Source organism: Engraulis encrasicolus, chromosome 21 (assembly GCF_034702125.1).
Source record: "Engraulis encrasicolus isolate BLACKSEA-1 chromosome 21, IST_EnEncr_1.0, whole genome shotgun sequence".
Classification (NCBI taxonomy): domain Eukaryota; kingdom Metazoa; phylum Chordata; class Actinopteri; order Clupeiformes; family Engraulidae; genus Engraulis; species Engraulis encrasicolus.
This window is the reverse complement of record NC_085877.1, coordinates 40,003,890-40,018,889: the sequence shown is the minus strand read 5'-3', so window position 1 is coordinate 40,018,889 and position 15,000 is coordinate 40,003,890. Positions and strand designations below refer to the sequence as shown.

General features: G+C 43.5%; 1 protein-coding gene across 1 annotated transcript in view; it reads left to right on the top strand.

Annotated features, from left to right (window-relative positions):
- The window catches only part of dctn1a (dynactin 1a), a 57,918-nt gene that overhangs the window by 33,459 nt on the left and 9,459 nt on the right, over positions 1-15,000 (top strand). The window contains exons 15-20 of the mRNA XM_063186738.1: positions 1,849-2,009; positions 2,311-2,479; positions 5,208-5,276; positions 5,854-6,066; positions 6,753-6,914; positions 7,652-7,783. Coding sequence (XP_063042808.1) covers positions 1,849-2,009; positions 2,311-2,479; positions 5,208-5,276; positions 5,854-6,066; positions 6,753-6,914; positions 7,652-7,783 — 906 coding nt within the window. The remainder of the gene's footprint in view (positions 1-1,848; positions 2,010-2,310; positions 2,480-5,207; positions 5,277-5,853; positions 6,067-6,752; positions 6,915-7,651; positions 7,784-15,000) is intronic.

The following is a 15,000-nucleotide window of genomic DNA, read 5'->3' as shown; positions in this document are numbered from 1 at the left end:
ACAAATATCTGGGGGTACATCTTGATAGTAAACTGGACTGGTCAATTAATTCACATGCAGTCTACAAGAAAGAACAGAGCAGGCTTTACTTTCTGAGGAAGCTTAAATCATTTAACGTCTGCAACAGACTCCTCCAGATGTTTTACCAGTCTGTCATGGCTAGTGTACTTTCTTATGCTGTGGCATGCTGGGGTGGGAGCATTAGGAGGAGGGATGCTGGACGTCTGGACAAGCTAGTGAGGAAAGCAGGCTCTGTTGTTGGTACAGAACTGGAGGCTCTTAGTACCACAGCTGAAAAGAGGACATTGGGCAGATTGGACTCTATAATGGACAATGACCATCACCCCTTGCACTCAGTCTTTGCCAACCAGCGAAGTCTGTTCAGCCACAGATTCCTCGCCATTCCCTGCAAGACTGACAGGCTGCGCAAGTCCTTTGTCCCCAGGGCCATCCATCTATTTAACTCAACAACTCAGAACAACACAATGAAAGAGATTGTTATTGGTGACTGGACCGCATAACCCCCCCCCCCCCCCACGGCCATGCCCCCATTCCATCCCCCTCCCACCCCTCCTTCAACAATCAGTAACAACTGTTGCAATGAGAGACTTTTTTACATCTGAATGTTTAATGCGAAATAATCTATTTATTTATTTTTGTATGTATGCTACTAGACACCTACATTTCCTTCGGGATTAATAAATGTTACTCTACTCTACTCTACTCTAGACACACACACACACACACACACACACACACACACACACACACACACACACACACACACACACACACACACACACACACACAGCACGATAGCATACTGGTGCCACTTTTCAACCCACGACTCACATGCACAAACACACACGCACACACACACACACACACACACACATATGCAAGGTACCACACACACATACACACAAGCTCATAAATGACCAAGACCGCATCCATTTGTGTGCAGGCGGAGTTGATCAGCAAGCAGGCTCACGAGAAGCTTGTTTCCAACTCCACATTTTGGTCTGGTGTGAAACTCGATATAAATATAAAATACTACCGGTATATATAAAATAGATACTAAATTTAAATATATGCCTTGATGTCCAGGCGGAGTTGATCAGCTAGATTGAATTCCATGTTTCTGTACTTCATTTATGATTCTACTGATGACCTTGTGTGGGTCAAGGTTCAATGTCAAGGTTCTTTCTGTACGTGCATGGATGGTACGTCGACGTCTACAAGACTTAAGCAAGGTGAAGATGTTTGTATTAGGGTTCAAGGCATCCATCATGATTTTCTTGGCCCCGACTCCTACCCACTTATTATATTTACCCATGAGGCTTGGTAGGGTCGGCGCACCACTCTCTGCAGGCCCTGCTGTTCACTTCTTGTGCAGCTTCCAAACCAGGGGTGAGTTTCTCAAATAAGAAGTTGTTAGCCTGTTAGCAACTTCGGTAGTTGCCAATGGGAATATGCATTGAAAACAACAAAGTAGCTAATGTAGTAAGCAACTTTGGTTTTGAGAAATTCACCCCTGGCTGTAAAGCAGCCTGTCAACAAACATAAAATAAATGCTAGCTGGGCTACTTCACAGTGACTAGACCCAGAGATGACTGGAGCACTCAGCAACTTTTTTAGAGGTTTTTTATTTTGGTGCACAAAATAAAAAACCTCTAAAAAAGTTGCTGAGTGCTCCAGTCATCCCTGGGTCTAGTCACTGTGAAGTAGCCCAGCTTGTCTTGATACTGCTGTCCTCGACGGTGAGCACCACCAAGGCTGAAGCGCAGACATCCCCTCTTCAAAATAAAATAAATGCTGACTATAATAAATCTCTGGCTTTGTGTGCAGGCGGAGTTGATCAGCAAGCAGGCTGTGGAGAAGTTTGACCTGAATGGCAACCTGCAGGAGCGTCCGGGCATGAAGGGGTCCACCGGGGAGCAGCTGAGCTTTGCGTCGGGACTCGTCTACTCGCTCAGCCTCCTGCAGGCCACCCTGCACAAATACGAACAGTACGTAGCACTGCTGTAGTGTGTGTGTGTGTGTACGTACGTGTGTGTGTGTGTGCGTTCATGTGTGCGTTTGTGCGTTCATGGGTGCATGCGTTCGTGCGTGTGTGCTTGTGTGCGTGGTTGTGTGTGTTAGGGCTTGACATTCACAGTCACACAGTTTTGACCAGTATGAAATGTTTTCTTTCTCTTTCTTTCTTTCTTTCTTTCTTTCTTTCTTTCTTTCTTTCTTTCTTTCTTTCTTTCTTTCTTTCTTTCTTTCTCTCTCTCTCTCTCTCTCTCTCTCTCTCTCTCTCTCCGCCAGGGCCCTGAGCCACTGTAGTGTGGAGGTGTATAAGCGTATCGGCACGCTGTACCAGGAGATGAGTGTTCACGAGCGCTCGCTGGACTTCCTCATCGACCTGCTGCACAAGGACCAGCTGGACGAGACCGTGCAGGTGGAGCCCCTCACCAAGGCCATCAAATACTACCAGGTATTCATTACACCACCTCCATCAAATACTACCAGGTATTCATTACACCACCTCCATCAAATACTACCAGGTATTCAATACACCACCTCCATCAAATACTGCCAGGTATTTATTACACCACCAAGGCCATGAAATACTACCAGTAATTCAATACACCACATCCATCAAATACTACCAGGTATTCAATACGTCAAGGCCATGAAATGCTACCAGATATTCAAAACATCACCACCTCCATCAAATACTACCAGGTATTCAATACACCACCTCCATCAAATACTACCAGATATTCAATACACCACCTCCATCAAATACTACCAGGTATTCAATACACCACCTCCATCAAATACTACCAGGTATTCAATACACCACCTCCATCAAATACTACCAAGTATTCAATACACCAACGCCATCAAATACTACCAGATATTCAATACACCACCTCCATCAAATACTAACAGGTATTCAAAAGGCCAAGGCCATCAAATACTACCAGGTATTCAAAAGGCCAAGGCCATGAAATACTACCAGGTATTCAATACACCACCAAGGCCATCAAATACTTCAAATCAAGGCCATCAAATACTACTACCAGATATTCATTACACCACCTCCATCAAATACTACCAGGTATTCAATACACCAAGACCATTAGATACTACCACTAATTCAATACACCACCAGGTATTCATTACACCACCTCCATCAAATACTACCAGTAATTCAATACACTACCAAGACCATCAAATACTACCAGGTATTCAATGCACCAAGGCCTTCAAATACTACCAAGTATTTGAGAAGACACAACAGGGCTTAGAGTGCTCAGGAAACTGTGCAAAGTAACAATGTTACTCAGGGCATGAAGGCCAATATGGCCGCAACGCATAGGCCCATGTACAGTCCATCATGCATTACCATGTAGTCTATCAAACACTAATTTAAAGGATAACTTCAGCCAATTTCAACATGCAGTTGTAATGCTCACACTTCCCTGGACTTGTCAGTACTTTTTTTTTCTTCAGCCTTTTCCGAGATCCTGGTCATTGTAACACATTGACTCCCAAACCACTGGAAAACCCGTTTTTACTTCCCATGCGTTGGCTCCCAAAACTGGAAAACCCGTTTTTGAGTTTTTATTGCATATTTCATAACTAGACACTTAAATGCTTATTGTGTGTGATTTTGGGAGCTCTGTGATAAGTAGAACAGACATAGATGACAGTCAAAAGTTTGTGTCATCATCTGGACATTTTAATCACAACTCCAGGATCGGCGCCAACCCAAAAATATTTTTCATAACTGTAGCCTACTGTATGGAACTGTTGGTCTGCGTCGGTTACGTCACTGTTGCGCCCTTTCCCCTCTCTGTGTAGCCTACACAAGTGTCTGCGATGCTGTCATCTTTATAAACACAAGGATCGTGCTTGTATGTTGTTTCCTTAGTGCTACAGTAGGCTACAGTCAGCGTCCACTCTATGGCGCTTTATAATATGCTTCACAAAACAATTGGTACAGAAGACAGCACTTTCACTTCGACTGAACACACCTGGGGAATAATGCAAACCTTGGCCAGATCCTACTGCCCTACACATTGTGAACTGTGATTGGATTATTACCTTTACCTTGGATTTGATCAGCAACCAGATAAGTTAGATTCTTCATTTTGTTCTTTTATTACCCCCATGATGAAATTGACGCCGTAGTGAACAGGAGAAGCTGGCTGCTACTGTCGGTGAAGCTAGCATTGCTATGTAAACAGTAGCACGCATGCATCGCACAGCACTGCTGTTTCCCCACAGGATCGGAGACATTAATGCATCCGATTAACGGATTTTGTTGTTGACGTTGGACTAGATGCCTTTAGTGACGTGTTTTTGAATATGTTTTGCCTACTGCGTGTGGTGGTGTGACTACGACCCGTTTCGTGTGGTGTGTGCAAAGATTAGTTGTGCAGGAACAGACTGTACACAAGGAACTGAAACGTACTTCCGGCGAAAATGCGCTTGGTTGGTTGATACATTTGGAGGGGGAGGTGGCAAAGCAGGAGAGATGTGTCTAGTGGTCTCCGTGAAAAAGCGCAAGATTCATTTCATAACAAGAAGAAGCGCCAGATTCTGAAACGGCGCATGATTGACAAAAGCCTCGATATCTCCATTCCATAGTGATTTGGGCAGATACCGGCCTTGGTTTAACTCACGATAGCTCGGCAATAAAAAGCACGTAGAAACATGCGGTTTTCACGCACTAAGAGGTGAAAGGCTCACCTTTCAAATGAGCCATAGCATGTTTCGGTGGCCCTATCACATAATATGCTATGACTGTACAAAAAACACCTAAAAATGGTATAGAACGTTGGGAGTCTACGACATGATTCTGAAAACACCGCTGGTAGTCAATGTGTTAATGGGGGCAGAGTTTGTTTACATTTAAAAAAAAAAACATCTTGATTTGTTCCCAAAAACATCCAGAAGGTTATGAAACATCAGCAGACAACTAGCTGACAGCAATACCTTTCGGGTAAATATTTGGAATAGGCCTATGTTAAGAATTTTTTTAATGTAAACAAAAGCTCCCCCCATTACAATAGCTCAGATCGCGGAAAGGGCTGGGCCAAAAAATGCAGCATCACCGGGTACTGACAAGTTAAGGGTAGCGTTAGCAATACATCAGCATATTGAAATTGGCAGAAGTGTTCCTTTAATACTTTCTTGTTTTCCCTCTACAGCAACTGTATAGCATCCACCTGTCTGAACAGACTGAGGACTGCACCACTCAACTGGCTGATCACATCAAGGTAACACACACACACACACACACACACACACACACACACACACACACACACACACACACACACACACACACACACACACACACACACACACACACACACACACACACAAAACGCACGGTTTTAGTTGTGATATACGACAATTGTACTTATTTGTACATTTGTCAGTACTTTTGATGAATTAGTTCAATCTTCAGTGTCTTTTTGTCTATTTTTTTTTAACTCAGTACTCAGGCCAGGTTCCAGTGTAACTGAGTAAAGTACTTGGGTCAAAATGTACTGAAGCACAAGTAAAAGTATTACTTTTAAAAACTACTTAAAAAAAGCAAAAGTACAATACTTGAGTAAATGTAATAAGTTACTTTCCACCCCTGCATAGCTGTTACATCATTTATTCCATTGCTAATGAGGTAGATAGGCTGTGTTGTTACTGAAAAACACAAAAACTTACCACAAACTTCATCCAACGAGTGCATAATAGTCAGCTGATTGTAAAACTAGTGCACAGGTCTATAGGTTACTTGGATACGTTTACCTGTGCTGTTCACTTTTGACCCCTCTGGTTCTCTTCTCTCTCCAGTTTACCCAGAGTGCTCTGGACTGCGTGGTCGTTGAGGTGGGGCGTCTGCGTGCGTTCCTGCAGGCCGGCCAGGAGGGGGCGGAGCTGAGCGTGCTCCTCAAGGACTTGGACACCTCCAGCGGCGACATCCGCCAGTTCTGCAAGAAGATCCGCCGACGCATGCCAGGCACGGACGCCCCGGGCATCCCCAACGCCCTGGCATTCCCCCCACAGGTAGAACTAGTATTATGGGATATCCCTGTTGTCATGGAGATTATAATGGGATATACCTGTTGCCATGGTGATTATTATGGTAGAGAGTATTATGGGATATAGCTGTTGCCATGCCAGGCCCCGACGCCCCGGGCATCCCTAACGCCCTGGCATTCCCCCCACAGGTACTGTAGAATCCCCTACGCCCTGGCATTCCCCCCACAGGTATGAGTAGTATTATGGGATATACTGGACAGCTTGGCTGAGGTAGTACGGCTGACCTGTGCGGACGTGCTGGTGTAGCACGTGGTGATGTATCTAGTCTTCTATACAGATCTGTGGGTACTCCCTCCACAGGTACAATATTACAGGATATACCTGTTGCCATGGAGATTCTAATGGGATATACCTGTTGCCATGGAGATTATAATGGGAATATGCCTGTTGTCATGCCAGGCACCACTGCCCTGTCATTTCCCCCTTCAGGTTCATCACCATGGCATCACCATGGAGACCAATATTATGGGATTCCATTGACGACTCCTCCTCTGTGTGTGCGCGCGCGTGCGTGCGTGCGTGCGTGTTCAGGTGTGTGAGATCCTTGCGGAGTGTCGTGATCAGTTGACACGCGTGGTAACGTCACCATGTAGACCATTATAATGGAATGGCATTAAGGACCCGTCCTCTGCACGTGTGTGTGTGTTTAGGTGTCTGAGATCCTTGCGGAGTGTCGTAAGCAGTTGACGCGCGTGGTGGCAGTGCTACAGGAAGTGGCGGCCTCAGGAGCCCAGATGGCCGCGCCCCTCGCCGAACAGGAGGGGCTCCCCGCCCTTAGACTGGAGGATGAGGCATTCAAGGCAGTGGAGCAGGTACACACACACACACACACACACACACACACACACACACACACACACACACACACACACACACACACACACACACACACACACGTATACATACACACACGCCGAACAGGAGGGCCTCCCCGCCCTTAGACTGGAGGATGAGGCATTCAAGGCAGTGGAGCAGGTACACACACACACACACACACACACACAGACACAGACACACACACACACACACACACACATATACATACACACTCGCCGAATAGGAGGGCCTCCCCGCACTCAGGCTGGAGGACGAGGCATTCAAGGCAGTGGAGCAGATACACACACACACACACACACACACACACACACACACATATACATACACACACGCCGAACAGGAGGGCCTCCCCGCCCTTAGACTGGAGGATGAGGCATTCAAGGCAGTGGAGCAGGTACACACACACACACACACACACACACACACACACACACACTCGCACACATACAAAATACGTACATACACAATCTGTTGACTATCAAACACGATGTACGATGCCCCCGGTCTGAATGTGTGTGTGTCAGTCGGGCATAATGAATAGATCTTCATTTAACGTGTGTGTGTGTGCACGGTCTGAATGTGTGTCTGTGTCAGTCGGGCATAATGAATATATCTTCATTTAACGTGTGTGTGTGTGTGTGTGTGTGTGTGTGTGTGTGTGTGTGTGTGTGTGTGTGTGTGTGTGTGTGTGTGTGTGTGTGTGTGTCTACAGGTGTACGGTGCTCATGGTCTGAATGCGCGGGAGTGTCTTCGCCAGTCATGTGCCGCCGTCATCGCAACCATGAACAAGATGGCTACCGCCATGCAGGAGGGAGAATACGACTCTGACAAGCCTCAACGCCCGGTGAGAAACAGAAACAGAAACACACACACACACACACACACACACACACACACACACCATGCAGGAGGGAGAATACGACTGACAAACCTCAAAGGGCTAGGCTATATTTGTAGCATTATTACCATGATAAACATAGCTGTCATCATATTTTCACCACAATTAGACAGGCTGGTAATGTGAATAAAAAGTAAGTAATCCGCATCGAAATTAGCAGTGTCAAATGCAGTTGACAGGTGGTCCCTGAACATTTTTGCGGTTTGAGAAACACTGTAATACACTAATGATGATGATGATGATGATCATAATAATAATAATAATAATAATAATTGTATTTGTATAGCACTGTATAATACAAGGCATGCAACTCAAAGTGCTTAACAAATGGGGAAAAAAACATCATTGTTAGAGATGGATTTAAAAGGAGAGGTAGAGAGGAGAGGCAGAAATAGCAGGAAGGCAGCGGAAGAAGAGATAGATAGAGATTGTAGAGTCTTCAGGTCAACGTAGGTTAGGACCAGGATTCTTAGAGGCGTAAGGTCCATAGTGGCTGGGTCTAGCGTAAGGAATTCGAGACGATTCGTGTAATGAATTGTTGAGAGGGGACCATTCGAACAAAACGTTGGACCATTAGTAGAAGGCATGGGGCGTTTCGTGCAGTACCTGAGGATTTTTCGTCGAAGACCTAAGGACGTTACGTTCAACCCATGCAGACCTTTCGTTTAACTGGGCAGATGTTTAGTTTAGTCTGCCTATTTTATTAGCCTATTATTTTTATATTTTATCAAACTTGTGTGCCTACCACCACAATGCAATGAAAACAAAAATCGAACTGTGTAGAAAGTGCGTGCGTGCGTCTCTATTTTTTTTTAATTAATTTTTCATTTTAGTTCAGTTTTTTATCATTAGGCCATTTCATAGCCTATTTTATAAATATACTATATCGTAGCGGACTGCCTCTGCCTCCTCCGGAGTGAGATAGCAGCGTTACCCCCTGTGCACTACATCTGTCTATATATATATCTGAGTTATTTCTAATGTGTTGGTTACTGATTTGTATTCATTTTTGGAAAGGTAAAGGCAGTCTTATTGTTGCCTAGCTGGCACCCATGTCATAACTTAAAACAGTCGGTTGCACCGCCGCTACAATACCGACGAAATGTTTTAAAATGTAGGCTTACAACAGTAGGCTAATTTAAAGGTAAGGGATAATGTATTGTCCCACATGACTATAAGAAAATATTGCCTATACGGGACGAATAAGACCCCCGATGCCGAAGGCAGAGAGCTGTTATTCCGCTCCGAAGGAAATATATTTCCGTAGTCATGTGGACAATACATTATCCCGCTTATCCCGCCTTTACCAACATTAGAAAGCATAGAATACACAGTTAACCAGTAGTTTATAGTAACAGGTTTATTGCCATTTATAGCGTGTGCAAAGAAAGATAGAAAAGAAAGATATAAAAAGATATAAAAAGAAAGAAAGGAGTCGCACACTGGAGCTGAATGCAGAATCAAAAGCTGCCATTTACAATTGTCCTAAGATGTCAAACTGGTCCTGGATTAACGCATCACTGTTACGTTATTTGTTCTACTGTATGCATCTAGGCCTATATTCGTTATAAAAACAGATATCTTAGAATGAGGTCTTATGAATGGTCCACCATGCTTAATTCCATAAAGCATGCCAAATGAACTTGAAAGAAATGCGAAATGAAAACAGCGTGTCAATGCAAGCTCCTTTTTTTTTAGCCTAAATCATAAATACAGTATGAAAAATAGTGATGTGAGCTGTTCCAAATTGAGAACAAGCGCACAAGTCTGCAAACAAGGGTTTTGCAAAAGTGCACTACTAAAAATAAGACAAGATATTCGTTGTGATGATCTGAGTTATTTCTAATGTGTTGGTCACTGATTTGTATTCATTTTTGGAAAGGTAACGGCAGTCTTATTGCTGCCTGACTGGCGCCCATCTCATAACTTAAAACTAAAGTCGGTTGCACCGCTACAATATCGACGATTTTTTTTTAAATGTAGGCCTACAACAGCTTTAAAGGTAAGGGATAATGTATTGTCCACAGGCTTTTAGGCAGGATTTTTTTTTAGGGTGTCTAACTTTTAAAAGTTTTTTTAACCTGTCATTGTGCGTGGCTTTGCCGCGCGCCGTCACGGGTCCCCCGCGGCGCCTCGACCCGCAGGCACAAGTAGGGCCCTATGAAATCCGTTTTATTTTTTCTCAAATTCCGTTTTATTTTTTCTTTTGAACTTTTTGAACCAAAAAATCTTATTTCTTAGTTATTTAGTTCAAACTGGTGGGTGGACAGAGCCAATCACTCATGGTTGAATGGTAGGTAGAGAAAAGAAGATTCAATTACCTACTAGTTTTTTTTTGTTATATCAGCCCTCCAAAATATTTCAGGTAATACGGTAGCTGAAATTTACATGCGCATATATTCTATTATGTACACGTGACGCACCCAACAAGAAGGCGAATTCACTTCTGATGCATTCAATTTGGACTGCAAGTGCAGCTACATTAGAGACATTTTTGTTCACGTAATATGTAGGCATTAAATAGCGTCGCAAAGTCCCTACCTACCTTTTCACACAAGCACATGTTTTACAAGACGGCCGTTTTCTTCTGATGATGACTTGACCATTTTTCAAAGTTGCTGCTAACTGGTCACTATGCTTTGTGGTCAACAAAGTTAACAAGACATGATCTTTTTTTTTTTTTACAGCGGTCACGTCTGTTGTAACAAACTCCAAACTCGTACCTTGCATTGGATGATTCCATTGTTCATTAAAGTGTTTTAGGGCGATCTTGGGGTATTCTCCCCCGCATCATTTTTACACTTCTAATGCTCTCAAACGCAATTTCCTGCAATTTGAGGAGCACATTTTGTTGCTTAAAATGACCACACCATAACATTCTGTAGCTAACATTAGTATGACGTTTCCACATTGTTTTTCTGCCCAACATAGCTTCAAAACTTTTAATGAAGAATCATTGCGAATTTGCGACGTTAAGCGACTCGAGGGACAGACTCGCAGAAGCGCGAGGGGAGGGGGAGGGGGAGGGGGTCGGTCGAGCAGAATGCGCTGCGCAGCGTAGGACAGACCTGGAGGATGCAGCCGGTTAGGTGTATTTTAGATTTTATCTTCTAAAACTTCCAAAATGGCGGTGTAAATAAAAATCGTCCATCGTGGGAAAGCTCGGACTCAGCGAATTTTGAACATCAGCACGGTTAACGCAGATAAAGTGGAAAAATAGGACATCTTTAGGGCGTCCTACTAAAAAAGTAGGGCGTCCAATTTTTTATTTTCAAAATAGGGCGTCGAAAAGACGCCCAGACGCCCCCCTAGCTAAAAGCCTGATTGTCCACACGCAGTGGTAGAACGCAGGTATACGGAGTATACCCACTTCTAAATTTTAGGGGATTCAGTATACCAACTTAAAATTGATTGATCCATTATTTAGAATGGCATAAATATATACAGTATACCCACTTCAAAAAATGCGAGAATATACAGTATACCCACTTTAAAAAAGTAGACTACACCTAGACTACAAATATTTTCCTACGGGGCGAATAACACCCCCAATGCCGAAGGAGGAGTGCTGTTATTCCGCTTCGAAGGAAATATATTTTCCGTAGTCACGTGTGGACAATACATTATCCCGCTTATGCCGCCTTTACCAACATTAGAAAGCATACATAGTAAACCAGTAGTTTATAGTAACATGTTTATTGCTATTTTATAGCGTGCGCAAAGAAAGATAGTTCGTGGAACGCTCATAATTTAAAAAGAAAGAAAGGAGTAGCACACTGGAGCTGAATGCAGAATCAAAAACTGTATTAAACAAAGCCGAAAAAAGTAAATAAAACCGACAGACAGGGGACAAACGTTTCGGTCAGCCCATCATCTTCCTTTTCTTCCTTTTCATGCTGCTCTTGGAATTACGCACCGAGCAATACGCCCAGGATATGACATTGGCGCGGACGCCACCCCACCATTACGCGCATAATTTAAAAATGTTAACAAGCAACAGAGTTTGGCTACTTTCTAACTTGTTACAGCCACATTGCGCTTCAAACTGTTTGCAGGCTGCCTCGTTCACTGCGCGATATCTACTAAACTCGGGTTCATAACAGGATCATTTCTATCTGATCTGCGACAGTATTCCAGGCTACTTCACCCTTAAGGAAACTATCAAGGAACTCCTCACTTGTTACTCACATACTAGTGTTAATAAAATATGTCACGACAGCGGCCGGCGGACAGTGACAGTTTGCTTTCTTGAAATAACAACATTCGGACAATAGTGTAGACTTGTGCGCTACACGCTGGGGTGGGGCAGGGCTGCTGTAGGTATCCATTGCGCGCGCGGCCGGTAGCTTTGGGAACTGTGTGTAAGTTGCATTTGGGTAGGCTATTGCGCGTGTTATAGTTGATTAAGTAATTGACGAGCCAACGTCCGGCAGCAGTGGCTGAGTGTGTAACTTAACTTAACTTAACTTTTGTAGGCTACTATCGTCCGAGTGTCTCCAGATTGTGATTATTTATTCATTTATTCAAAGAAGATAGCAGTTTACAGACGCTGCTGGTTGCATGGATATTGTGGTGGTTTTCCCTCCTAATTGTATTTTATGAAATTGTAAAAATAAACTACCATAACCTTTACTCCCGTTGTCTGTCGTTCCTGAATCGTGGTCTAAATTTCACCTCTTACAATAGTGTCCAGTCCAGTGAATGATCCTGCATCCATGGCTAATTGGATAAAGCATACTAAGTGGATTTATCACATGTGAAACGAGAAGGCAGAAAGTGCAATTAGTTAATAAATGAAACAGTGTACAGGTCAGTGCTGGTAAAAAAAGAGTTTTAATGACTTGCACAAAGTTGATGCTCGTTTGGTGAACTTCAAAACCTGCGCTGTATTCAATAAAAGCTGGGCATAACGCACATAAAGGACTGAACATGAAAATACCCCTATATGTGGTACATATTCTATGTTGTAGCCTACTTCAGTTGTTGGTACCCAGACTTGCATTTTTGTCGAGTAATGTCCATTTGAACCTCACGTGAAAGTAACGGGGATTGTGCTGCATTTGGTGGATGGAGCTGATATTACGCACATAATTCTACTGAATAAACATCCAACTGCGACCCAAACGGTAACTTGTCGTGGTAGTCTATGTCGAATATGCCTTAATTTGGCTGTTTGCTATTCGCCTCTGGCATCATCCGAGCATGTGTAGTGCGAGACGCCATTATGACCGTTGCGCGTAAATATTTGCAAGAAGATGGGGCCGTCAAACACAGTAGGCTATGGATACTTATTTAACGACTTTAATGAAGATGTCATGTAGACTGTTTGACGGCCCCTTCCATAGGACAGCATCCATCCATCTATCCATCCCTTCCTCATCTTTACGCGCAACGGTAATAATAGCCATTACTTTTCTTGTAGACGTTGCGCGTAATATTTTATTCATTATCGACTTATTTCAAGCAGCATTCCACTGTCCACTCTGCGTGGCCCTGTTGAAAGGGTTGCCTTGTCTATGCGGGAAGGGCAATTTGCATGACAAGACTTCATGCCCATTAGCGAACACTTTGTTCTCAACCACTTCCCATTAAGAAATGTGTATTCTGAATGTGTTTGTCGCCGTTTTCAGCAAGCCTGGCGTCGCCATGAGGACCTGATGTTTTCCACAGAAAACATGCATGGTTGCCACCACTTAAAAAGGTGCTTGGAGAGGAGGCAAAACTGGTACAATTTAGGCTGCATTAAAGCATACACGTTAGCTTTCACGTTGTGCGATGGATGGAGACAAGTTTGGAATCGCTCCCTCTCTCTCCCTCTCTCGCTCACACACACACACGCGCGACGTAATTCTCTGCACTCTTTGCAAGACTCTACTGTCACTTGACTCGTCTTATTGGATACCAGCCAAAATTGTAAGCTAGATAGCCAATAGTTTCGATTGTGCTGCTTGGACTGGAGGTATTTAAACTGCTAAAATGTAGGCTGCATTAAAGCATCGGCACGTTTGTGCGATGGGTGGAGACAACTTGGGAATCGCTGTAAGTTAGAGATTTTTTTAAAACATAGGCTGGCAAGATGTAAATGACCTGCACTGCTTGAAAAAGACGATCGACTATGTGCCTCAGGCATCTTAAATACTAAAAACTAATAGGCGGATGGCGGGTAGATTCGGTTTTGGAAATTGGAGAAAAAACATTAGGGCGGGTGGATAGCAGGTGGATTAGAAATTCTAAGAAGCGGTTGCGGATGAAATAATACATCCACCGCGCACCTCTAGGCCTACTCCACACGTAGGTATATTCCAGACCTACAGAAGACGGTAGCTAGAAGCGTTCATCTAAAAAGTTACCGGAAAGTCAGAAAACTCGCTGCATGACAACCAAATGTGCTCAGTAGACGCACGCTGCCCTGATTCAAAGCGACAAGGCTGTGCTTGGTCCCGCCTCTCTGCCCGCAGCTGGGGCTACTCAAATACTGTTCCAGAAATGTAAGGAGTAGAAAGTAACATAGGCCTACAGATATTTGTCAAAAAAATGTAACGTAACGTAAGACTAAAGTAACGGAGTAAAAGTGAAAAAAAAGCTTCTCAAATATTGTTCCAGAAATGTAAGGAGTAGAAAGTAACCTAGATAATTGTCAAAAAATGTAACGGCATAAACGTAAAAAAACGACAACATACCAGTTAAAATGAGTAGGCCTAAGTAGGCCTACATTTTATTTATGAAGCACATCTGAAAACAGCAAAAAAACAGTTGATTTACATACTAGATTACTAGATAGGCCTACTAGATACATTACTAGAGAGAGAGAGAGAGAGAACGCGCTCCTATGCAGTGTTAATATAGCGATTTCACTTCTCTCTCGCTCTTAGTGTTTTTGTTTTTGTTTTACTGTAGCCATGGACTTAACACGGGTGCAGGGGTTCTATAATGTTTTCCGACACTGTTATTTTTTCTGCCTCATGCGCGAACTATTTATTGTCATTCAGTTTGTGCCATTATTAGGCCTAGGCCTATATGAATCGCGGGTAAATCAGTTTTACCACATATTTAGACTTCGAACAAAAGAAATAGGCCTAGGACACACGGGAATAATAGGATATAAAATAGGCAGCCTGACTGGATCGATGGACGATTTCCAACAATAAAAGACAGGCTATGAA